At 40.2% G+C, this 24,938-nt stretch overlaps 1 protein-coding gene and 1 long non-coding RNA gene across 5 annotated transcripts; one reads left to right on the top strand and one right to left on the bottom strand.

Annotated features, from left to right (window-relative positions):
- The first annotated feature begins 372 nt into the window (after positions 1 to 372).
- On the top strand, positions 373 to 23,265 carry LOC147308865 (uncharacterized). Of its 2 annotated transcripts, none has more exons than XR_015126087.1 (4): positions 373 to 1,162; positions 8,092 to 8,157; positions 21,082 to 21,150; positions 22,846 to 23,265. It is a non-coding gene; the product is annotated as an uncharacterized LOC147308865 (long non-coding RNA). The 2 variants fall into 2 exon arrangements; XR_015126086.1 differs by lacking the exon at positions 373 to 1,162 and adding an exon at positions 5,836 to 6,825 and having other exon boundaries at positions 6,903 to 8,157.
- LOC147308864 (unconventional myosin-VIIa-like) lies at positions 1,038 to 23,656 on the bottom strand. Of its 3 annotated transcripts, XM_086272295.1 has the most exons (49): positions 23,556 to 23,656; positions 23,333 to 23,369; positions 22,816 to 23,175; positions 21,486 to 21,554; positions 21,289 to 21,404; positions 21,075 to 21,202; positions 20,834 to 20,976; positions 20,439 to 20,552; positions 19,816 to 19,969; positions 18,584 to 18,660; positions 18,374 to 18,493; positions 17,813 to 17,955; positions 16,846 to 17,056; positions 16,624 to 16,759; positions 16,361 to 16,527; positions 16,066 to 16,206; positions 14,683 to 14,841; positions 14,483 to 14,575; positions 13,822 to 13,916; positions 13,622 to 13,694; positions 13,425 to 13,526; positions 13,059 to 13,175; positions 12,822 to 12,965; positions 12,453 to 12,722; positions 12,199 to 12,354; positions 12,050 to 12,109; positions 11,811 to 11,935; positions 11,242 to 11,368; positions 10,993 to 11,112; positions 10,682 to 10,855; positions 10,319 to 10,546; positions 9,008 to 9,175; positions 8,796 to 8,913; positions 8,503 to 8,629; positions 8,218 to 8,375; positions 7,951 to 8,129; positions 7,577 to 7,692; positions 7,301 to 7,446; positions 6,921 to 7,074; positions 6,665 to 6,820; positions 6,204 to 6,309; positions 4,857 to 4,970; positions 4,600 to 4,687; positions 4,404 to 4,510; positions 4,118 to 4,303; positions 3,889 to 4,005; positions 3,725 to 3,808; positions 3,504 to 3,623; positions 1,038 to 3,364 (listed from the first exon to the last, which is right to left on the bottom strand). In XM_086272295.1, the coding sequence occupies exons 2-49, from the start codon at positions 23,342 to 23,344 to the stop codon at positions 3,269 to 3,271; spliced, it is 6,474 nt and encodes a 2,157-aa protein (XP_086128421.1). In that variant the 5' UTR covers positions 23,345 to 23,369; positions 23,556 to 23,656; the 3' UTR covers positions 1,038 to 3,268. The 3 variants fall into 3 exon arrangements, with proteins under 3 accessions (XP_086128421.1, XP_086128422.1, XP_086128423.1); XM_086272296.1 differs by having other exon boundaries at positions 23,333 to 23,635; XM_086272297.1 differs by lacking the exons at positions 1,038 to 3,364; positions 3,504 to 3,623; positions 3,725 to 3,808; ... (5 more) ...; positions 6,204 to 6,309; positions 6,665 to 6,820 and having other exon boundaries at positions 6,859 to 7,074; positions 22,816 to 22,968; positions 23,074 to 23,175.
- Positions 23,657 to 24,938: the final 1,282 nt, after the last annotated feature.

Raw genomic sequence — 24,938 nt, 5'->3', positions numbered from 1 at the left:
CAGCTCCTTGTTTTGGTGAAAACAACAAGCACCCAAAAAAAAATGGCCGAAAGTTCGTGTCTGCTTAGATAGAAGGAAGGGAAAGATAAACGCGCAGTAGGCTTTATGTACACACATAGTCATACAAACTGACTTTATGTTCGTAGATATGCGCACTACTGTAAGTAGTACGTACAGTGTGCCAGTTTAATTAGGCAGCAGGGAGTGAGCGTGTGGGTCTGTGTGATGACTGAGTAAATGTGTTACAGTAGGCAGGGCTGTGGTCTTGATATACTGTTGTTTCAGCCTTGAACTAAAAGTTGCGGGGAGGAGGAGGGAAGGAAGGTATGGGGGGGTGCAGGTGGTGGGAGGATAGTGATGTGGTCTGGGCTATAAGGTCTTTTGTTCCAAAATTGGTGCAGTGCATCAAAATGCCTTTGCTGTGTTGTAAGGCAGCACACACACACACAAAACTCTCTAACATTTAACTGTCTGGCCTACATCTCCCTCGGATTCCTGTCTAATACATTTATGTAACCTCGACATGTGCAGCTGGGAGTCAACGACTGTGCGGGGAAGCTTCCTAATCCCTAATATTTTTAGTGTTTTTAATCTTACGGGTTCAGATAAACATTCAAAGTGATAGTAAACACACCGCAAAACGGATTTTGTGTCTGTCAAACCCAGCTTCCCCTTGCAGTCATATTGCATCAGGCAACAGACGGAGCCACAAATGATCATACTGCACCTCATATGCACCTGCCCATGGTAACCTGATTTTTTTTTGTCACATGGTTTCCATGGTAACAGAGCAATCGTCTTGACAGGCAATCAGGAGGTTGTATAAGCAGTGTACTACATTACGCTACACTATGTATGTACACACACACACACACAGAGTCACTCAGCCGTTATGATGTAATTCCAGGTATGAAACTGGAGTTGTGTTATGAGGAAAGGGCTGACGGCAAGCTGATATTCAAGAAGCAGCCACGACATTCCAGGAGCATCAAATGCCTGATGGAAAACCGGGAGTGTTGGCTGACATTTTACAAACTGCCTCCGGCTTGCCTATACTGCACACAGCTAAGGCCTGCAACAATAATGGCCTTTCAGAAAATAAGAAAAGTTTGACAAAGCAGAGGAAGTGAAGCGGAAAAGAAGTAGCCGCACAGTTGCAAAGGTATGACTTTTTATAACAGCTCTGGCATCCAACAGTCCAACTGTTAAAAATAAAAAAATATAAAACAAACAATTTTCTGTTTAAAGTATTTCAATTATTTTCAAGCATAGAAAAACTCGATCAATTATAAGAAAATAAAGAAACATTTAAAATACCTTGATACACGTTCAAAGTCCAGATAAAAGTAAGACAATTTAGGATGCAGTCCATGCCAACATCCTTCTTTCCTTATATCATTTTATGATATATGAATCAATCCAGTAATAAAAAAGCAGGTAGACTTGGAATAAAAATTAATGTACCTATGTATTGAAAATATTGAAATATAGTATTAGTAAATATATGCATCTGCAGTTATGTAGCATACTGTAGGCGACTACTCAATAAGGCTAAAAGTAGTAACAAATATGCTCATCAGAATATTTACAAGACAATCAAGAATCCTTCTGAAAAGGGAAAAACTTTCAAATCTCGCATCGTATGAAGATGACCATACCTCATGGACTAAAATGATTAGTTTAACTACAGATTCAAGAGACATTAGAAATAGTAAAAAAGTAATAGTAGAATCATATGAATAAAGTTTACTCTATAATACAATCTCAAATGAACAACATCACACAACATTATTATAATGAGTTATTATTTATTTAACATTAAATAAGCCAAAATGCAGTGTGTGGAAACACTAAGCACACCCTTACTGCTTTTATAGGAATTAAGAGGGTAAGTAGCAGCTAAGTGCTGCTAATAAAATGTACTTGATTCCTCAGAAAGTGCTGGCACCTCTGTAGAAAACACCTCATACCAACTGTGATGCACGGTGGAGGAGGGGTGATGATTTGGGCTTTACATCATGAGCTCATCTGTATACCAAAGTATTCTAGAGTCAGATGTGTGGCCTTATGTCCGACATCTAAAGCTTAGCCAAAACTGGGTCACGCAGCAGGACAATGATCCCAAGTATAGCAGCAAATCTACCACAGAACCACCGAAGAAAGAAAAGAATTAAGGTGTAGCAATGGCCCAGTCGAAGTGCAGACCTCAGCCTGATTGAAATGTTGTGGCGGGACTCTGAGGTGTGCATAAATGACTGCTTGAAAACTTTACTGAGCTGAAGTAATGCTTTAAAAAAAGAGTGAAGCAAAGTTCCTCTACAGTGATGTGAAAAACTGATAAAATAATATGGAATACGATTACTTTGGGTTATTAAGTTATTGGTAGTGTTGTTATACAAGTTACTGAATCACAGGCTGTCATAGTTTTTCATGCACTGCTTCTGCATTTAGCTTTTTGTTAAATAATAATAGTAATAATAATGACACAGTATAATATGTCATTATTACCTAACCATACTGACCTAACTTTAAGACCTAGCAAGGACTGAATGTCTCGATCAGTAAAGAATAGTTTATCAGTTAGTTTTTTCCCTCCCTTAACAACAATCTGGTCTATTTTAGGCCACAGGCTTATTATAATGTTCTGGTTTGTTGCATAAAACACTACAAAGCATGTGAAGATTAACAGTTTGTTAACATGAATTTCACATATCCTAAACGTATTAATGAAAATGGAAAATACTTCCATGCACAAGGGTTCCTGTTTGTGAAAAGGGAGCTGCGTTTTAATGCAAGTGCACATATTTCTTGGTGAAAAGTGGGTTTTTAAAAATGTTTTATTTTGAAACTGATGGGAATGTGCGCTAAAAAAAGCTGTGTTTTAAAATGCAAGACATAAGAAGCAGCAGGGAAATGTAATCAGTGTTTTGTGAATTGCAAAATTTACTGTTAAATGTTAATCATTGTAGGAATAGGACACAGTTGGACATCATAGTTTAATGCCATGACAGTTACATGAATGTCAGAGGAAGTCGTGGACATGCAACCGTTTCTTCACAAAACAGAATTTTACTGCATTTAAGGCGATAACAATGGAAATATTACAGTTTGAATGCTTGTTCATTAGAAAGAATTGTAAATGCTAAAATCTAAATGTACAAATTGATGAGTTTGTATTTTTAAGGATACAAATACATTCCTATAGAGACATTGGGCAGGAGTACATATAATCCACAAAGGTTAAGTCTATACTTCTGCCAGTGAAACCTTAAGAAAATATGCTCTTCCTGTGATTAAGGGGGGCCTGCCTTGCCTTTTCATACATGCTGACGTAGGATCTGAGGAGGTCTTCGATCGTGTGGGCCTGAAAAAGAAAAGAATGATTCTTTTTGTGCAAATCTTTCACATCATATTTTATTCTCCTTAACATTTATTGGCATTCATTCTAAAGGAAATTCTGTGTTTTGTCATGCATCAAAATACATTCAAAGCCCGTCACTCACATTTGGGGTTTCACAGACAAAGGTGATGCCCCTGAACATGGTGCCAATGGTCATCTGGAAGGAGTTGCCTTTGCTGAAATATTCTGTGATGCGGCTGAACTCGTGCATTATCATTGTGTCCTAAAAGAGTTTCAAGTAATGCAATGTTATTTGCAAATAAACACAAATGACCTTAGGCTACTGTAAAAATATAAATATATTGTGCTTTTTATTGAACATACCTTTGTTTCTGGGTCTACTAAGCGAACCCCTTGCTTATTGATGCCGATCAGAAGTATAGCTGGGTAGCTAGATTCACATGTTTGCTGCAAATGAAACAACGTAACATCAGTTTCCTCAAATTCTTGCGGGCCAGTGTGTCTGTCACTTACTCCAGCTAACTCACTTTAACTTCAAAGAAGGCACAGCCAAAGGTTGGCCAACTTGAAATGATTTTTAGGAAGTCGATTTTGGCTTCGTCCACTGTGATGCCACTCTGCTGCTTGTATGAGGAGATGATGTGCTGCAAGAAAAACAATAAAGCATAAAATAGCCTTACACCGGAGCTCCAATCCCATCTTCTGAGACATGAAATAGACCATTTGGGGGGTGCTTCTGTACAATTTGTTCTTTACCTTCTTCCATTCATCAGGGGACATGATCTTTTGCTGGTCAGCAGGAACCAGGTCCTTCAACATTTTGGGGATCATGACGAACTGTGACATGTCTGATTCTACTTTGACTCTGAATAGGAGCCCACCCAGGGTAATCATGTCTTCTTTGGTGCAGTCGTGGTATCCCCGCAGGTACTTCGATCGTTCCTGCAAAGAAGCAAATTCGAGGTAAGATATCGTGACAATTATTCATCTTAAACATGAAAAGAATCTCAGTGAATAAAGAGAGTGGTTGTAATATAGATACCTGTGGGAAATGGAAAGTGAGATCTGCTTTCACATCTTTCCCCGGGTTCACATTGAACCAGAGCTTCCTCTTAAAGAGCACCAAGGAAGGTAAATTGGTCTGAGTGACTAAAAAAAGTGAGATTTACACTGATTAGATCTGTCAAGGCAAAGACATGCATAAAAAAAAAGTGACCGCAGTTGGTTTACTCCATTACCTTCTTTCCCCTTTTTTCTTTTTTTGGGGACGTCTGAGGTTATCTTTAGACTGTCAAAGAAATATTTATCCTCCTCCATGCTCACCGTCTAAGAATTGAAACCAAAAAAGCTTCGTCACATAAAGGAAAAAGATGTATTTGTTACATATGGACTGTATTGTGATATTGTGCATAGCATTTTTGTCTTTTCTATCAGATCACTGTGCAAGCTAATGTCTGATCGAAAACACTGAACTGACAGTGTTAGGCAACACCACCTTGGTTAATGTTTTCAGGTACAGGCCGTATCCTTCAGGTGAGTACAGAATGAGCTGAGAGGCGATGCTGATGCACATGTCTCCAATTGTGGTTGTTGATGTCACCTCGACTATCTGCGCCACAGCAAGGACAAGAAATCATGATAACATTAAATCGACATTTAATGGCAAAACTGATTCTTAATCTCTCTCTTATGGTTAATACAACTCCAATGCCAAGAAACCTGTGACACTATGTTAAATGTGTCACAGCATTGATGAGCCAAATGTTTTTAATTTGTAAAAGGTCTGGACATCAGGTAGTTCAGCACCTGGACTCCTCTACTACTAAGCAATCCTGTTGTAAAAGCTTCAGTATGCAATTTTACATTGTCTTGCCGAAATATGCACAGACTTCCTTGGACGACACGTCATCTGGATGGGAGCATATGTTGCTCTAAAACCTGCATTGGTCGTTTCTTTTCAGATATGCAAGCTGCCAATTCCCTGTGGCATCAGAGATCCGGGCTTTTTTTTTGTTTGCCTTAGTCCATTTTAAGAGAGCTTTATCCCAAAGAAAACGAAGGCAGCATATCTGGAACATGGGATATTTGGTCTTCCCAGTTTTACATTCAGGAATAATATGCTGAAAATTTCCCACAATTTGCAAATGCAATGTTTTGCAGATGGTGAACCTCTCAGCTTTACCTCTGAGAAGCTCCGCCCCTCTAAGATGTTCTTTTTATACCCAGTCATGTTATTGATCTATTGCCACATAACCTAGACAGTGCAATAATATTCCTGCAAAGGTTTCTTTTTAGGTTTTCTAGCCTTTGCCAATTTTTTTGAGCTATGTTGCTTCGATCCAAATCAAAATGACTGAATATATTTCATCAAATAGCAAAATTTAACCCTTTCATGCAGAATTATGACAACCTCGATCAGGATTTTTTATTCATCTTTAGGCTTGAAAAGATGAATAACAATGCTTAAGAAAAAATCATGATCAAGGTTGTCATAATTCATGCATGAAAGGGTTAAATAACAATAATTACAATGAAACACATCATACATCTATAGTAATATTAAACGACCAGTAGGTGGCAGGGTATGGACACATCAGTGTCCAATGTAGTGGTTTATGTGCAAGTATATCATCAACACTGACACAAACTCAAGAAAACAGCATTTGGATAGTTGTCCACTGTAGTGACCACTATGCGTCAAAGGGGTAAACATTCAAGTTTAAACATTCAACATGATTTCATGTTCTATTGTGAATAAAATAGGGATTTATGAGTTGTGCAAATGATTGCATTTTTTAAAATTATCATTAAATCCAAAAATTGATTGAATGCAGGTTCTTACATCAGTTGTATCATCTGGGAAGTGGACTTTCTGGAAGATCTTAGGGCTGTTCTGTTGGATAGCGTCCACTTCTACGAAATGGGGAGGAAGATTCCTGGGCTTCTTACTGAGTATACAAAACAAATGAAGTTACACACACAAAAATATATTTATGTGGAATTTCAGATCACTAAGTTACAATACCGTGGATATGTTTTTTAAAAAAAAAAAATTAAACTCAGTAAACTCAGCTGATAAACTTTTTTGTGGTTTCTAAAGTGTGCATTGTGGTAATTTTGGGGGCCAGCATTTACCAGAGAGTAGATTCTGTCAGTTAGATTTTCATCACAATTTAATACCAGTTTTAAAGCAATGCTATTTCTAAAATACGGACAACCACATTTTGAAGTATCAAAATAATCAGTAATTCTAATCTTCTCAGGATTTTTGTTTCTAAATAGTGTTCGTATCGCCAGGCTGACCTGCAGATCTCCTGCAGCCTCTCCAGGCAAAGAGCAGCCAGTGGGTATCTGGGCCGCGACTCCAGGAAGCACTGTGTGTGTTTCAATAAATCCCAGCTGGGCGGGAACAAGCCTGAACACAGCCACATCAGCTGCCACCCACGCTCCATACTCAAACTGAAGTGAGGGGAAGAAAGAGAAAACGATATGATGGAAATGGATTTTTTGTGATTATTGTTTTGGTGTCTTTCCGACACAGTGAAGCACACTGGAGAACCTGTTGCTGTTGGCGGTCATCTGTCTCATGATCTGGCAGTAAATTTCATCGCGCAGTTCTTCATGCTTTGTGGCTGGACCAAAGATCTGGTCGGTCAACTCTACGGGACTGCGGACATGTTTGATGGGGTAGTCGCCCATGTACTTCAGGATGGGTAGAGGCTAACGTTAAGGACTCACTCAAACGACATTAAAATTAGACATGGCTCTTTCCTCTTTAGATTACAGACAAACTGCTGAAGAATTTGGTACCATACTTTCAAATATCTGCCTATGTGAACCAACAGTATGGATGCTAGTTAAACTGTGGTTTAGTCATAAGAAAACATCTCAGCAATCCATAAATGCAGGTACCAGTTCATGTGTTTTTTAAAAGGATATCAGTGAAGGCACTGCAGGCCAGGTTGCTGAGCTCAGAGTTGTTGACCAGCACCTTCAGGAGTGGTTGCTTGAGAGGCTCTCTGGAAATGACCCACAGTTTCTCTCTGTTGCCTCCTTTGTATCCTTGCCGACCGCCACTCACAGATCTGCGAGGGACAAAGAGCTTAAATATCGTCTGCACGAGTGCTGTTCGATTTGCCAAATGAAGAGTCAAACATGAATGCCACATTTTTGAGAAGTGGCGTTTAGCTAAAAATACAAGAGCCTCAGTATTACCTGAAATTCTCAAGGGCAAACTCTTTCAAAGAGACAGGGGCCACTGTTTCTTCTCCTTGAACGGGGTTAAGAACTAGTGAAGCTCTCCTCTTATCCTGCTTTGGATTGAGTTGTTCCTGAAGGGTCAGAAGCAATTTGCCAGATAAACTACAAGAGGGCGTTATGTGATGTGAACTAACAGAACTTGTGCATCTCTCACTGCATAGACTTAGAAGCGCACGATGAAAAATCTTCATGTCTGTAAAGATTTTCTGTTCTTTAGTAAAGTCTTTACCATTAAAACACCATTAAAAATGAAATCAGTGATTTGCCTATACCTGAGCTCTGATAAACTAGTCATAACTACTCAACATGTAAGGTAAAGTCAACTTTACCAGCATTTCACTAGTCGGCTCGGTAAGAGTTGGCAGGAACAGCAATATTTTCTTATAGACTGCACCAGAGCTGCCAGTGCGCTTGTTGGTGGCGATGAAACAGCTCTCATTAGGGGCACTTTTTTCTTTGTCTACTTGCAGGAGGTCACCTCGCTTACAAACCAGAAACAGTGGGTCATCTGCAGAAGCGTACAGAGACAGACAGACGTGAGTGTTTTGGTGTGCGTGACTGTATTTATGGATACTGAACATGCTGTAGACTCTTACCTGATTTGCTAGAGTCCTGCTGAGCGGTTGCAAACACTGAGCGCTGTCTCAGCCCTTCCACATTGTTCTCTATCAGTGTTACAATTTTCTCAGCTTCAGGAGACTTCAGGACATACTCTCCTGTGATCGTGATCAAGCTAATGGTCTGGGCACTGTCACTAAATGGGTCATAATCATCAGTGTCAGTTTTATTAGATTCTTTTAAAGGCACAATTTAAAAATCTTTTTAAGAAAGTAAATAGAGCAAATTTACATACACACAGACATAAAAATGTGAGACCGTACCTCTTCTCCTGGACTTTCCTAACTGCTATGTAAGGAATTTCATGAAGTTGCCTATTTCTCTCGTCCATGAAGAAGATGCCAGTCCAGTTTATAGCCACAATAAATCTGCTTTTGGGCAAAGGTGGTCCTGTGGACAGATATGGTGTTGCAGATTTTAAGTAGTGAATTGGAATTCATAAATGCTAGTTAGCAGAAGTAAAGTTTGCAATACAAATGTGTAACACGGCAACATTCACTTGTAAAAGGATTGTATATCCCAGCCTCTGTGTGAAAAAAGCTGTGCGCAGACTCACCTGACATCATTGTGACTTCAAAAAACTTTGAAAAGTGGATTGCCCACTTCTTGCGTGCGATGTCCACCAGTTCTCCTTTTACCTCATCCGAGTTTTGCCTCCCACTGACATAAGGACCCTACATGAGGTAACGACGATTGTGAGGGTGCCTTTATGAGGCGTTATGTTTTAAAACAATCCATGCTGACCATACATAAAATAGACTGATTTACCTCTTTGTGTGCTGAGCTGATGAACTGGGTCCATCTTGTTTTAGACTTGCTTTCAATAAGCTGGGTGGTGATGCACTCATTAACCACTTTGGTGACGTTCTCAACGCTATACTCGGAGCCAAACATGATGTAATAGTGCATTATTGCCAGCTGGATATAATCATCATCCTGAGTAGATAAAGTACAACTTTATTAGATACAGTTGACAAAATGTTTGGAGAACATCATGATAAAATTTATAGTAGAATAAAAAGTGGACAAATAAGAAATAGTTGACCTCACTAAGTAACTTATTTGAGCTGCAAAATATTTGAAAACTACAAAATGCCTGCTGATATACTGTTTAGCACCACAGTATAGTAAATTTTACATTTACAGTTATCTAGTTTCTTACTCTTAATTTGTTCATTTAAGAATCACAATTATTGCATTTACTCTAAAAACACAATGGATGAAAAAAATAAATAAATAAAACTTTACTGATAGATTTTCTTGTTTTCCAAATCCTTCCTTGTTCTTTAGTGAGACACAGGCAATAGAAACTAGCCGTGAACAAACATCTACAAATTTCAGGCTAAGCTAGTAGGAAATGGTTGCCCGTCTATGCGTCTGACAGCCACAAAGCAATGTAAGCAGTCAGCTATTCCATTTAAATTAACATCGGCTTTCACTTTCCTAGTCGTTATATTTTTCCAACTCTTTGGCCGTTACATACATCCCACCATGTATCCAAGCTAGTTGTTCACTTTCTTCTTCTGTCTGCCATTTGCTTAAACGTTAGCTAAGCTAAAGCCAAGCTAAGATGTCTTATAAGGCTTACAGGAGCTGCAAGATTGAATGAGAGGTTTCTGTGGGTTTGTCAGTTGTTCTATTGTTACAATATAAATCCTGATTAAAGAAGGATATTAAAATAATTATTCATGAGTTACTTCTCAGACTGCAGCAGTTTTACTGGCTTTAACTGTTTTACGTGATAAGGCAGCTAGCTTATCACTGGAAGAGACTGCAGTCCTTTACAAAACCTTGCCATGAAAATGAAGGCATTTTTATTTTATTTTGAAAGGGGAGTGCCTTGGAGGCTTTTTTATATTTAAGGTCTTTTAAGCGTTGGCCCAGCAACAATTAGTGCCCCTTTTGTGCTTTATTTTGTACATAAGATGAAAATACACCAGAAAAGTAGATGTGCATACTGCGATTTTGGAACTTAATAGCCTGAGTGTCATGAGCGGTGACTGTAAATAAAATGTATTATTATTATTATTATTACACACTGTTTTCCGTAATATTTCAGGAAAAAAGAAAAAGCCTTACCTTATCAGCAACGTACTCTCCTGCCTTGATTCCTTTGATGATCTGCCTGTAGATAAGATCTGTGCTGACTTCATCTAGTTTACTTTCGTGCCAGGGTGTGAACAGTTCCTTGCGGAGGGACAGCGACCATGGGGTATCCTTCTCCAGTCTGCCTTGCCTCCTCATCTCTTCCTCACACTGAGATATTGCATCTAGCACGTGTGCCCCAGAGTTCCCCAGAGACCACATCTGGTGACGAGAAGTCAGCAGAGTTTGAATGAGTGTGGCAAACTGCAATTCTTTCTGCACTGGACTAGTCTGAACCTACAGTCAGAAGATACAGAGTACCCAAGCCTTGATGTAGAATCAGAAGCTTTCACTGACCTTGTCATAGAGCCTAATGTACAGGGAGAATCCGTAGGTGTCTTTGAGACCGATGTCATTGGCCACATCTTGGCAGACTTCCTCAGATGTGGAGGACGAGTTCAGTTGTATTTCAATATTTCGACCATCCTGTATTGCCACAGTCGTATCAATGGGTTTCCTGGTCCTGGCAGCCTTTCAGTGCAGGGTAAGAAAGAAGAAAAAAACCAGTTGTTTCCAACCACAATTCAAATTTTGCTGCTGCTGGCCAAAAGTTAAAACTAAATAAACAGTGACCTCAGCACCATATTGGAGCACCTTCTGCTTTTTACCTGTAGCTCTATCCAGCAGGGCAACTCTTTTCTTGGTCCATTGGCTACGATACGTTTCAGGCGCTCAATGCAATACCCCCTGTAGTCATATGGCCCTCTGCGGAGAAAGTTCTCTAAATACTGTGAAGCACAGAACAGGACACAGTAAGCAACACGATAATACCTCGGCTAAATTCAACTAAAGTGGCATGACAAGGATTAACATGAAGTTTGAGGCAGGATTAATAAAATGACTTCATGTAGACTGACCTTCCTAAAGAGGTCTGTTGGAGGGAAAATCCCCAGACAGATGGAGAGGAGAATCCACCCTTGCATACGATTCCTCCTGTCATTGTTTTTCAACAGCTGTTTACAGATCTGACAATAGATCTCATCCCTGCACAGAGAGAGAACCAAAAAAATGAAAAAAGTAGGTAACATCTTAAAATACAGCCCATAACCACAGTTCCCTGTAATTAAATGGAATTGTAGTTATTATAATCGAAATGACAATGTAATCATATTTATCTACAAATACTTACATTTAAGTACTGCATATGTAATTTTAATTGATGTCTAAGTAATTTTAGGCAGCCTGTGTAAATCCCAGAAAGTTGACTCGTTTTCAGTGGGAGAAACCTTTCATCACACATCCAAGTAAATACGGCCCACAGCCCAAAAACTATAGCCCGTCTAGTAAGATGAGAAAATTATTGTTTTTCTGCAAAATTAGCATACAATTTCACACTACTTAAAATTACTTACACACATTTACCTACAGTTATTTACAGATATATCATATTGTTCATTCTTCAAAATACTTGTAAGGCAGCATTTACCATATGCCGTGTTTTGACAGAGCATAGCCGATGATGATGTGAATTTTTTCCAAGTCTGAAAGTGGCCTTTGCAGCGTGGTACCCTCTCCAATCATAACATCCTCTTCTCCTGTCAAGTTTTCTGGCTGGTTACGATGACAATAATACAAATAACAGTGATAATAATAACAATTGCCACAGAGTTTGTGTTATGAACCAGTGACAGAAAAAAAAGACAGAATGAAGAGTATTATAATCACCTCCTCGGGGATAGAAGAGGCTCTTCTGTCAAACTTTTTCTTGTTCTTCCTCAGTATTTTCTGTCCGAGAATGACATCATTACTAGAGGTTAAATAGTTAGATTGTTTTTTTTTTTCAGTGTAATAATAAGATATATGTAATAGTTTACCTGGTCCAGTCCCACCAAGTTGCTCAGCCTCCTGCCCTGCCTGCTGGGTGGAGCCTGGGGCGTGTTGCTTGATGCCACTGATATGGCATCTGAGGATTTGGGTTCTGGTATATCCCCCATGAAGCGCAAAATGATCCACCATATAGTCAGACATGCCTGGAGGTGAGGAGAGGAATGAGAAACTGTTTGTGAGGAGAGAAATCTCTTGGGTTAATAGTGATACGGCTGTGACTCGTTCCCGTCTGACTTCTCACCAGTGTGTCACCCTCATCGTCGTGATGCAGAAGAGACTTCTTGAGTCGGTAGGGTATGTGCGTGTGGCTGGCGCTGTCCTGGAAGTAACGCTGGCTGAACCTGTAGAATGAAAACTCATCACCGTCGTCCTCAAAGTCATCGGTCTCCTCCTCCTTATCTTCATCCACCGAAGGGGTCGGGGATATCGAGTTTGATGGTGGGGTGACTATCAACTCTGGCTCCAAGAGCTCAGAGATTATCTTTACAGGCTCTGGACTGCTGTGACTCGTCTTTGGAGGGAAAAGAGAATTTATACCAGATCTTAAACGCACACACTCAATGAAGAAAAAGTAGGACATGTTAACATGACAGAATTAGAATCAGCTAACCTCAGATTCTGAAGTTTCTTCGTCTGCTACATTGACTGAAGGCGTGACGGGAAGATCTTCGTCGTCTGAATCGTGCTCTGACTCTGACTTGGTTTCATTGTCCAGTATCTGTGAGACCTCCTCCAGCTGTTTTAAAACTAAAGCCTTCGAGACAAAAGAGACAAAAAGGTTTGAAAGTAGGCTCCTTTTCAGAGTGCAACTTGTGCAACTTTACCTTCCAAGATGCTGAGCACTCACCGTGTTCATCATGGACTCAACTTCCCTTCTGGCCAGCACTCCTCGCCTTTGCGCCTGCAGCCGTGTGACTGCCTCTCTCTTTTTCTTCAAGTCCTTCCTCGCCACATAGCCTCGTACCTAAACCCGATCAATCAGTGCAATTTAAAGCAAATTATTTAAGAAATAACAAAAATATCAGTAATTAATTAAATACACAACAACCGATATGTAACGTAGATTTTGATAAGATTTGATAAAATATCCTAATTTCACTATAAAATGCTTAAAATTTGATCAAATACAGCGATATTTTCCAATATTCCAAACAATAAAAAACAACTACTTGTAACATATTGCACTAAACAGTTCCTACATGAGAGTACATGCCTGTGCTTGTATGACGACTGCTGCTTCTCGCTGCTTTTGGTACTTTGCCTGGAGTTTCCGGCTACGGATTAGTGCTGCCAGCCGCTCAAAGCCGCGCTGAACCTGGTCAGACCGAAAGAGGGAAGCAAACCTGAGGTGAGTCCTCCCTAAACATCAAGGCAGCTACAAGCTCTGACTTCTATAAAAAGTTATTGAACCTTTGTTTTCATGTAGGCTCTCCAGGACCGCTGTAGCACCACGGCTGCCGAACGCTTCCTCAGAAAAGACTTTCTAAAAGAGATTTGAAGCAAAGAACTTAAGTTATTAAAAAGGTGTATTTTTAAGCCTTCATATGTGCAGTCCTTTCCTCTTATGTGTCCCCTCTGCACTGGATATGAATGTGTAGGATATCCTGCACCTGTCTCTCTGTCCAAGCATGACTCTCTGGATCACCAAAGCTACCCTGCTGAGCTCTTGTTCCCGCCGCTTTTCAAGAATAGAATCGTGAACATCCTGAAATAAAGAGAATTTCTTTTAAAAGACTTTCTGATATTGAAGAAAACTTCAATTGTTAATCATATTTCAAAAATGAATCCACATTAATGTGAATCCACATTAATGTAGATTCATTTTCTGCAATCATTCAAGAGAGATGTAATGTCTCTTTGATTTAGTGTTTCACTATGTCATGGCCACAATCATCTAAGGGGCAATCGTGGCTCAAGAGTTTGCAGTTCGTCTTGTAATTGGAAGGTTGCCGGTTCGAGTCCCGACTCGGACAGTCTTGGTCGTTGTGTCCTTGGGTAAGACACTTCACCCATTGCCTACTGGTGGTGGTCAGAGGACCCGGTGGCGCCAGTGTCCGGCAGCCTCGCCTCTGTCAGTGCGCCCCAGGCTACATTGTAGCTGTGGTTACAATGTAGCTTGCCATCACCAGTGTGTGAATGTGTGGATGACTGAATGTGTAAAGCACTTTGGGGTCCTTAGGGACTAGTAAAGTGCTATACAAATACAGGCCATTTACCATCTTGTGCCTTGAGAAAAAGCTACAATACAACATGGTTAGAAGTTTTCGGCACCTTTAGGAAAACTTTGGTATTGCCTATTTTCCATTCGCCCTCCCTTTCGATCACCGCCTCACAGATGGCTTTACAACAGGCCGCAGCAGACTCCTGGAGAGACAGTAAAGAATATATCAGTTAAGAACTGATGAGAGAACCCAATAAAAGACTCATTTTCACATCTTGGGTTCCAAAAACAGGATGCATCATGACTTAACGGTATTGGGGTTGCAGACGGTCGTCTTCAGGAGCACCCTGTAGCGCTTTAAGAAGTCGTCGAACGTGTGTCGAATGGGAAATCCCAGCTTCCGAATACGGATGGTGTCGATCATGCCGGAGTATCTCAGCTGACGCATACACAGCTCTCTGTCAAACACCTAGAAGAGAACAAATTAAAGTGGTGATGAATATTCTCTTAACACAACAACTATCCAACCTTTTTATTTTTCAGGCTGGACTATGGGGTGATTTCCACATCTACAGTAAATGTCAGCAGTTCATTACTCTAAGCTTGATTTGAGTGTGTACCCAATCAAATGATCATCCAAGCCGAATTTGGCACATGTGAATATATCCGTGTGCCAGATTTTGATTCTATCAAATTTCAAATCTACCCAATGTTTATTCTCACTGTTTTATTTTTTACAACAGCTATTAACCTCAGAGAGGCTGGAAGAAAAGTAAAATACCTCTGAGGTATTCCATCTCAAAAATGTTTTCAAATTTTATTTTAACATTTTTTATGGTCCCGAGTTTGAACATATATGATGATTGCTGTGAAATTGTTTGCTCAAATACTTTTCAAGATCTATTTTTTTGAAAAATGGCCCGTCGACCCACCGGATATTTTTTTCACACTTTGAAATATGTGGTAATTTTTGAACATGAATATCTAAAAATCTATTGAAGATAAAACCCTGGAAAATTCAGTGCTTTTTTCATAGCAATCCTTACATATGCTCAAACTTTGGCTCATTAGAATTTTAGGTAAATTAGGGAAGGTCAAGCAGAAAATGTACAAAGCATTTGCTGATTTGAGACTTAATGACCCATTTGAATTTGAAGTGGTCCTGTGTGGACCACGATCACCAAGTAAGTGCCAGTCCTGCCAGCAGGTGCTTGGATTTCACAGGAGAACTGTGACACGTGGCACTGTGGACTAACAACGCTTTGCCACAATATTGGTCAGGGAGTTCAGAATGTGTGAACTTTTCGTGACTTCTAGTCTAAATCCAAAGGGTGAGAAAAGCTCAACAGATACTAGCGCAGCATTGTACTTTGCTCTCTGTGATATCAGGTGATATTTAACAGGAAATTGGCTCCGTTGGTTTATGGCACAAAACAGAATGAGCTCTATTGCAAATGGTGGCAGTAAACATAAAAAAACAAAACAAAACAAAAAACACAGCAACATCCATATTATTTCGGGAAATGACAGGATTTAAAGGAAATGTCTTAATTTCAGCAAACATTAGTTTGCTGAAATACACTAGTTTGTCACAAGCTTCCCCCTCATTTCCCTTTCTTAGCATACATGATTGCTCAGTTTACACAGCAACTATATGGTGTTGCCATGGCGGCAGAAGCAGTTGCTCATTCACCTCAGATTGCTTGCCATTGTTGGGTTTGAAACAGCGGATGAAGAAAGGCTGGCAGGCAGACAGAGCCTTCATTAGGGAGTCCAGAGACTGCCGGAATTGGCCGCTCAGTGTCGGCACTTGTTTGCGAGTGTCAGCCAATCCCTGTGAGGATGACATGTGACAGAAGGAAAAACTCAAAAATGAAGTCCTTGATACACCTGATCAAATAAACATTGGCAGCGTTATGAAACTAAATGACACAGGAACATTTATTGCAGTTTGCCCAAGGATCAGACATGACTTTATCCTTTCATACCCGCAGAGAGTTGCTTGGGGTCATGATGAACTTTTTATTTTTAACAGCCTTAATCCCATTGGTTGACAGTTCAGACTCAAATATGTCACGCAGTAGCTTATTGGCAGACATGTCAAGCATCTTAATGATGTCCGAACTGACAGCATCCCTGTTCTTTTCCAAGAAACCTGAGGAAGGAGAAAAAAGGCAACAACAAAGTATTACTGCGCTCATGAGCACCTTGCGTTGGCTGAGGTTTTAATATTTGCTGTTTGCTTGCCTACCATTGGAGTCGTACTGAACCAGGCCAGCGAAGTGACAAATCCCAAAGTTTGTGTCACGTTCACTCCTGGAGGCGATGTAGTTCTTGTGTCCTTTGTGGTGCTGGTTCAACTTCTCTAGCATCGTAGCGTCTGTACCCTAAGGCCAACCAAGTGATTCTTTTGAATAAAAAAGCTTCTGCAGCAGGGCAGAACCTTAAATAAGAAACCTCAGCAGAAGCATACCTTTGGAAAGTGGCTCTCTTCATCAACAAGAGCCAGCACATTACATTGCATTCCAGCTAGAAGGTCGAGAATCTTCTGATTGTCGCTAAAGTTGATGTTATCCCACATGACGCCCTGCTTCATGTACTCCTTCTGCTCGAGCTTGAAGATGTGGGCCACGAAGAACTGCTGCAGCTTCTCGTTGGCAAAGTTAATGCAAAGCTGCTCAAAACTGTAAAATAAACGATGGCTTGTAAATAGTGATAACTGTGAAAATTAGATGCCTTAGTATACCACGAAATGTCTGATCGTCTAATGTTTCATAAATATGTCAGGGCGGCAGTGCAACGGCTGTGAAAGCTTAAAGATATCTGAGAAATACGTTTGACTCAACTAATCGAATGGATAAAAATGAAGATACTGGTAATGTACACTCACAGGCCACTTTATTATGTACTTTATTAGGTTCAGCTGCTTGTTTCCTTAAATATCTAATCTATGCTGCTTTGCATCAACAGTTCAGGCTAAGGTTATTGTAGCTGAACAATGCTAAAGTGAAAAAGAGTGCTAGACTTTTTAGTTAACTAAATTAAAAAGATAAACTAGAGTTTAGAAAAAATCAAACTGAAATGATTTTGTGAAAATAAAAAATATATTCTTGTTATCATAACTTGTCTATTAAGGCTTTGACAAAAATGTTTATTGAGACTTTGGAAGTTTATGAGCCTGTGAGTCACCTGCTATCAATTTTTTTTTGTTTCTTAAATTGCAATGTCAGTACTGATTTTGTAAAACCTTGCTTTTGGCATACGCCCTAACTACAATAATAGCTATAAAGAGTAAAACCAACACTGAAACTAATAAAAATTTATAACAACAATAAAAACTAAACTAACATAAACTAAACTTAATTCAAGATGAAAAGTCAAAATGAAAAAAATATCTGATGAAGTACAAAACAGGAATAACAGAAAAAAACCCTCCTGACCTGTTAGTGTTGAAGTTCTCGAAGCCAAAGATGTCAAGCAGGCCGACGGACAGGTAGGCTGATTTGGAGTTGCTGGTCAGCTTCTTGTAGATGACACTGTTGATTTTCTTAACAATCCATATGAACAGCTTATTGTAGATCGCCTGAGAGAACAGAAACCCAGCAGAGTTACATTTTAGTGGAGTTCTGAAACACGCAAACTGTTTATTCTTTTCTATATTTAATTGTTTCTTTTGAGCTCTGCACCTGACCCACATGTTGGTGACGATGCGTGTGGATTTTTACACGTCTTGTACCTTACAATCATAAGAAATCAGTCAATCTACACTGAAGCTCATCAAGGAAAAGTAAGACGAGAGTTTTCTAAAACATGCCGAGTAACTGTAGCAACGCTGTAAGCACCAGTCAAAGGTTGGAAACCATCTGCTCTATCACAGTGAAACTGGAACGCTTCCTCATAAAGTACAGCGTGCAGCATTTACAGGGCCCAGGTTTCTTTCATCCTAAGCCAGGAACCAATAAGGAAGCAGTGATTTAAAATTGCTGGCTCTCCCTCATTACCTTCACAAAGGCGTCTCTGCAGTCAGCTGCCTGTTCACAGCTCAGAGGTTTAGTCACCATTTCGCGGTTGGTCTTAAAGGATCGATGAGTCAGATTGGTCGCCAGGGTGGGCTTCTCCACCTTTAAGCACAAGAAACAGAAAAAAAAACCTTTACTAGTGCTATTTAATAGCAAAGTAGATCTTACCTGCTAATAGAGAAGGAGACCCACCTCCAGTAGTGATGCCGCCACATTGAAATGTTCTGATTTGCTGACTTCACTGGTTTCCAGGTTATTTTGAGTGTTGGCTGATGGAAACACAAATTCACACATAAGACACAAACAGCACAATAACAGCTGTAAGGAGTAATCCTGTGAAATGAGGTCAGTGTGAGTTTTAAAAGATATTACAACCAGTCAGGAGATTTACCCAAACCACTTCCAACTACACAAGTACAAGTCACAAATGTATCTAGCTTGGAACATAAAATAATGCTAATGCACAAATCCAACAGATGCATCTAGGGACCAAAAGCTGATGGTGAAATTAATATTCTTTTGGTTCTCTGGTGTCAGTGAAACAAAGAAACTTTCATTCATTCCAAAACAGCTGTTCCAAAGTTCTAACCATCCATTCGCTTCCGCTTATCCTTTTCAGGGTCGCTGGAGCCTATCCCAGCTGTCATAGGCCAAGAGGCGGGGTACACCCCGGACAGGTCGCCAGTCTGTCGCAGGGCTAACACACAGGGACAGACAACCATTTGCACTCACATTCACACCTAGTGGTAATTTGGATTATCCAATTAACCTATCCCCACAAGCTGCATGTCTTTGGACGGTGGGAGGAAGCCGGAGTACCCGGGGAGAATCAACGCAAACACATGCAAACTCCACACAGAAAGACCCCGGCCTGATGGTGGAATAGAACTTAGGACCTTCTTGCTGTGCGGCAACAGTGCTAACCACCGTGCTGCCAAAGTTATATGTAAAAAATCATGACACTATCTCTCAACTTTGTTTGGGAAACGGTGACATGAGCTAAACCAATAAATCAACTTCTCCATTTAAAAAAAAAATAATAATTTCATTGACAAATTCAAAGTGTAGAAATGATTTAGTCTTATGTAATTCAGGTGCTCACTGCTATTCAGTTTCACTGTTGTATAACTAGCTGCCTGTTTATGGAACAATAAATCCGTTCACTCATTTAATAACAGACTGCAATCTGCCATAGGTATCATCAGGCCTACTGATGCTCTTATTTATTATATGCTTGTTTTTTGGCACTGAATCAAAATCTAGCATTGATAAAATTAGGAATGGAGATATGTTTGATTAAACGTTAGGCAACACTTGAATAGCTGTTCTGCTGAAATCTGATAGGGAAATGATTTTAAAGATAAACTAAGCTCCATTATGTGCAGGCTAAAATCTTTACATAGTTTCTAACTCTGTATCCTCACCCTCAAAGCAGACGTTTCCCAGGTGTAGTACGGCCGCCAGGAGCTTGAAGATTTCATGACAGTCTTTTCCTGAGAAATTCAGCGTTTTTAGGGCGGAATTAATACGACTGTAGTCTTTGGCATCGTCTCGTCCTCCACAAGCAATGCAGTTGCCCTGAAGAGTGAGAGACAAGATTTAGAATAGCTAGGAGAAAGCAGGGGTGTCAAACATAAGGCCTCGGGGCCAGAACAGGCCTTGCAAAGACTCCAATCTGGCCCACAGGACAGCTTTGGAAAATGTGAAGGGGTGCGTAGATTTAAAACTTTTCATTGTATTTTCATAAGTTTTACAGCTTTGCCAATTAATAATTAACAATACTGCAATTTATACTACACACTAAAGTAAATGACTAATAGATTACATGACATACAATTTCTTATTTTTCTACTATCTAGTGTAGAAATGTCTGTTTTGTTTTGTTTTTTACAAAAAAGAAAAAGAAAACTTGCTGTGAATTAATAAAACCTTTAAAACTACAGGACAGTCTGGGCAATGAACTAGCAGAATTTTTTCCATAAATTACACGACATCACAATAACTTCACCAGCAATGCGGGCAGTCACAGCCTTCCTTATTGCAATACCTTGGTAAGGAATTTGTATTCCTTGGCATTCCCGAGGCTCAGGCGTTTTTTCTCCTCTGCTGAGATTCCTGCCAGCAGGCAATAAAATATGTGGTAATTTCGCTCCTCCAGAGCCTGAGGTTGCAGAGGAAAAAATTAATCATTAGTGTTACAAAATGATAAGCTCACGCAAGTTTTTATGCGGGCTGGGTGGGAACATGTTTACTTTAGCTTCACTCCTCTTGTTGATGGTACTGATAGTGACAATGGCAACAGCAGCACACGAGATTAAGCCAACAACAGCACATCGACTGAAACAAACTCTTCAGACGTAGCGTGTTGTGTTTTTACTGGTTTACCGCACATTCCCGCCCCGTGGAGAGATAACAAAGGTTGTCTTAACAGAGCTTACTCACCTGACGACAGACACGAGACTTTTCCAGAAGATACTGCTCCACGCGTGCACCCTCAATCACTCCATCCTTGTTGAAGAAGATTTCCAAATATTTCCCAAAGCGGCTGGAGTTGTCATTGCGGATTGTTTTAGCGTTTCCAAAAGCTGAAATGCAAAAAGAAAAAAAAAGTTGTTGTTGTTCATCCATGCCATAAAGACAACATTTAATAATGACTGTGCACTCTTTGGCTGGTGTTTTCTACCTTCTAGAATCGGGTTGGACTCCAGGATCTGCTTCTCAATCCGCTGCTCAGAGAGCTCACCGCTGACGGCTGCCAGGTACTGCAGGATCAGTTTAGTGCTCTCGGTCTTCCCTGCTCCAGACTCCCCACTTACAGAGATGGATCAAATCAATGAGCAGTTGTAAAGAATCAAATTCAGATATTAAAGATCCTCAGTGATATAACAGACGCTGACCTGATGATGCAGCACTGGTTTTTTTGATGGCGAGTCATGTTAAAGTAACAGGCCTCAGCGATGGAAAAGATGTGGGGCGGGAGCTCTCCCAGTTTTCGCTTATGGTATAACCTCACCTGGAGACAAAAAGGAGGGTACGCGTGTGAAGTAGATCACTGCGATATTACAGTGAAGTCATCAGCTGCGCATATCCTTACCTGCTCTTCTGTGTATATTGGAAAATCTTTGTATGGATTCACGGCCACCAGCACCGAGCCCGTGTAGGTCTACACAATCATAGAAATGTTGCATTAGAAAAGAATCTCCTTCAACTTTCTCCACTTACTACGTGTTTATACACAGTCAATAGTTATTATTAATCTCTGGCTCTATTCCACAACATCTCCCTGAATCTGAGAGTTTTTCCTTCCCACTTTCAAAGTGTTTGCTTATGGGGGTCATCTGATTGTTGGGGGCTTTCTCTGTTTTCTGTGTATTATTGTAGGGTCTTTACCTTACAAAATAAAGTGTCTTGAGGCTGTTGTTGTGATTTGGTGCAATATAAATAAACTGAATTGAACTGAATTGAAAATTTAACCAAAATGATGTTAAGGGTACATCCTGTGTGTGGAGTGACAAGATACTTAATGTTGCTCTTGTCAAATGATCCAATGCTATTTTCAATCACGGCTAAAAACAGAGCAGTTATTAAAGTTATTAGAATGCTTACTTATATCTGCTACTTATGTCTATTCATATCCATCTCATTATGTCAGACACTAAATAAAAAGGTAAGAGTATGAACATTTAGAAAGTTTGTCCACCGGACCTGTAAAATGATAAATGTTACAGCGTCTGTGTTTTTATTTGCGACTCAGTAAATGTTTTTTTTTTTTAACTCTTGAATAAAAAATGTACTGTCGCTAGTAAAAGATAGTGAAAATTAAATGTTCGACAGTGAAGTTTGTGCAAATTTGGAGTCTGCCTGGAGATTTAAAATGTTCTATTGTTCTGATTTGCCACAATTGAATCAAAGTTGATTAAAAGAAAGAAATCCCAGCGAGAGAAAGCTGAACAGCTCATGTGAGGCTGGAATCAAACATCAAGGGAAGATGTTTTAAGGTGTTCTGGGAGAAACGAACCGTTACAAATTAAAGGAATATTTCCTATAATCCATTATCAGGCCATCCAATTGTTCTTAACCACTTATCCAAATCAGGTTTGCAGATCCCTGCTGTCTTTGGGCAAAAGCGTTAAGTGTCTATATCAGGTCATTCACAGCGCGCTGGCCTCATGATGTGTAGATATTTTGAAAATTGAGTTGAATGAACCAAATCCATTTTACTTTTAATCTGCTTTTTATCCTCAGCAACTGTCTTCTCTGTCTTGTAATATATTTTTTCTATATTTGGCTCTGGGAGACGCTTTGCTGTGTCATGTTTATACAATGACAGTAAAGATAAAGATACTTGACTTAAAGTACAAGCGTCCAAAGCATGTAGGAACACTGGCGACAAAAATCATTTTTTCCTTCAGTGTGTTGCTCACATAGATGATGCCTTGTCTGTGTCTGAGCAGGAGGTTCCTGAGGAGACCGGCCTCCGTCATGTCCCCGAGTTTGATCATGTCGTCCACCCCCTCCACCGATGTAGGGTGCATGATCTTGAGGGAGGCTTCCTGCTCCGGTGACAACCTGCGCTCCTGAGGAAGGGTGAAAACGGGAATACACTCAGCAACATAACACCAACTGTTGCCGTTTTGGGATGTTTGACTTTTACCCTGTGAGAGTGCAAAAGCACTGTTTACCTTTCCCTCATCGTCCACCAGCAACCGCTGACCCGACGGTGTTACTTTGACCCTTGCTCCGATGGGCACCCCTATGCTCGAGTCCACCCAAACCCATTCCCCCTGAAAGCAAAAGACAGAAAGATTTCACGTTGTCCTTCAGGGACACGGGACTAGGTTTCAGTTTACGGGAACACAAAGTGACACTCGGTGGGGCGGCAGTTCTCTCAATAAAACTCACATCTCCAAAGTTATTATCTCGAGTTTGTTTCAGCCTTACCTTTCTCAACATCACAAGTTTCTTTTATTTCTAGTCCCTGGAGAGAAAAAGAAAAAGAAATCCATACAATGAGTTGCAATTACCAAAGTACTGACGATTTAAAGGGTTTCTTTTGGCTTTTTTAATCTGAACTGTTGTGTTCAATGTCAGCGCTCAAGGTGTGCAGCGGTAAAACAAATCACAGAGCACTGTTAATGTCACCGTTAAAATGAAAACGGTCTACCCGATGATCCTTTGGTGTGGGATCTTCATTAATTCCCGTCTCGTTCCTCGTCTTTGCGTCTTATAGAATCCGTCTCCGTATGAGGAAGGATAAAACTCAGCGTGCCTATGAGTGACAGAGGTTTTATGACGCTTTGACTTTGGACTGACTGTAAGAGGAGGAAGAGAAATGGATCGCTTACTCAGAAGTGAATAAGGAACTTGTCACAGTGGAGTGATGTGTGTCTTTCTGGGCAATTTAGGGGAGCCCATCCAAATGTTTTTCACCTTGAACTTGCAGTATTCCTACTGAAGCTTATATCAGGTTACATCCACTACTACTACTGTACAGGACCAAATCTTAAAATGCACAACCTGCTGAAATCAACAAATCGTGCATCAGCGTGGTCATGCAGGTCATGTTGTTTAAATAAGAAGTTAAATAAGAAGATAATACATTTATTAAAGGAGATTTTACATAAATGTCCTTGGTGGTGGATTTACCAGGATCATATTGGATGGATGTTTATTGAGACTTTGGACCCTGCCTGTGTAAATTGTAGGAGACACAGCTGAGCATCTCCCTGCTGCTGCAATAAAAATGTAAATATGAGATTAGACTACAGAGGGATCAGATTTCTGCCACAACAGTGTTATTATCAGCATTCTTGTTATCAATTAAGCCCTATTGTACGCAACAGGGTGTGGGGAGTCCACCATTGTGGCTGTGCTGGGTCTTCAAGAGGCTAATCTTTCCTGACAGTCAGAAGTTGTTCCTTAAATCATCAGGAAATCGCTATTAAAGTTTCATGGGTTTAAAGTCATGACAGTATACTTGGCTGATTGCTCACAGGCGTCAGCCCGTTCAGCTCTGATAAGGAATTCCCTGCTAACCAGTCACAGTTAAGAATGGAAAGCCTTGTAAAAGCTTCATCACGACAGTGCTGCATGGCTCTGGGTAACCTCCCACAGATGGGCAGTGCAGCAATGCTTATGTAATTTAATGGGGTGTGGTTTAATTGTCTTCAAACCTGGCTGCTTATGACGTCAGAAAGAAAGGTGAACTTCTGGTCTCTAGTCATCAGCCTGATCTTTGACTATTTTCCTAATGACACGATGGAACTGACGCACTGAGACGATCATATCAGGAAGGTTTCATTTTAAATGAAAATCTGTTCCTCATACATATAAAATAAAGGTGGGGTTTTTAACTATAAAATGCCTTGAGTCTAGGTTTTTATTGCTGCTGTGGTTCGGTATTTGCACTGGTTTGTGGTGACTTTGACTTTGTTTGCAGACTATTTGCATTTACTGCAATGACATTATGGTCCTGAGGCTATGGGGCAAAAGGTAGAGGTGCTGTAGGTCAAAGATGGCAGTGTGCATGTGTGAAAAAGAGCCCAGC

This window comes from Aulonocara sp. 'chitande type north' Nkhata Bay, linkage group LG18 (genome assembly GCF_057382095.1).
Source record: "Aulonocara sp. 'chitande type north' Nkhata Bay isolate Kocher_YH1m ecotype deep benthic linkage group LG18, A_spYH_male_GT1.1, whole genome shotgun sequence".
Taxonomy (NCBI): Eukaryota; Metazoa; Chordata; class Actinopteri; order Cichliformes; family Cichlidae; genus Aulonocara; species Aulonocara sp. 'chitande type north' Nkhata Bay.
The sequence above is the reverse complement of the archived record's forward strand: the minus strand, read 5'-3'. Positions and strand labels throughout refer to the sequence as shown.

Excerpts from the sequence above, each read along its gene's own strand:
- LOC147308864 (XM_086272295.1), bottom strand. Across the intron at positions 21,405-21,485 it reads CAATATACACAGAAGAGCAG|GTGAGGTTATACCATAAGCG; the intron begins GTAAGGATATGC and ends TTTTGTCTCCAG. Across the intron at positions 8,376-8,502 it reads AGGAAAGTCCAGGAGAAGAG|TGACAGTGCCCAGACCATTA; the intron begins GTACGGTCTCAC and ends TGACCCATTTAG.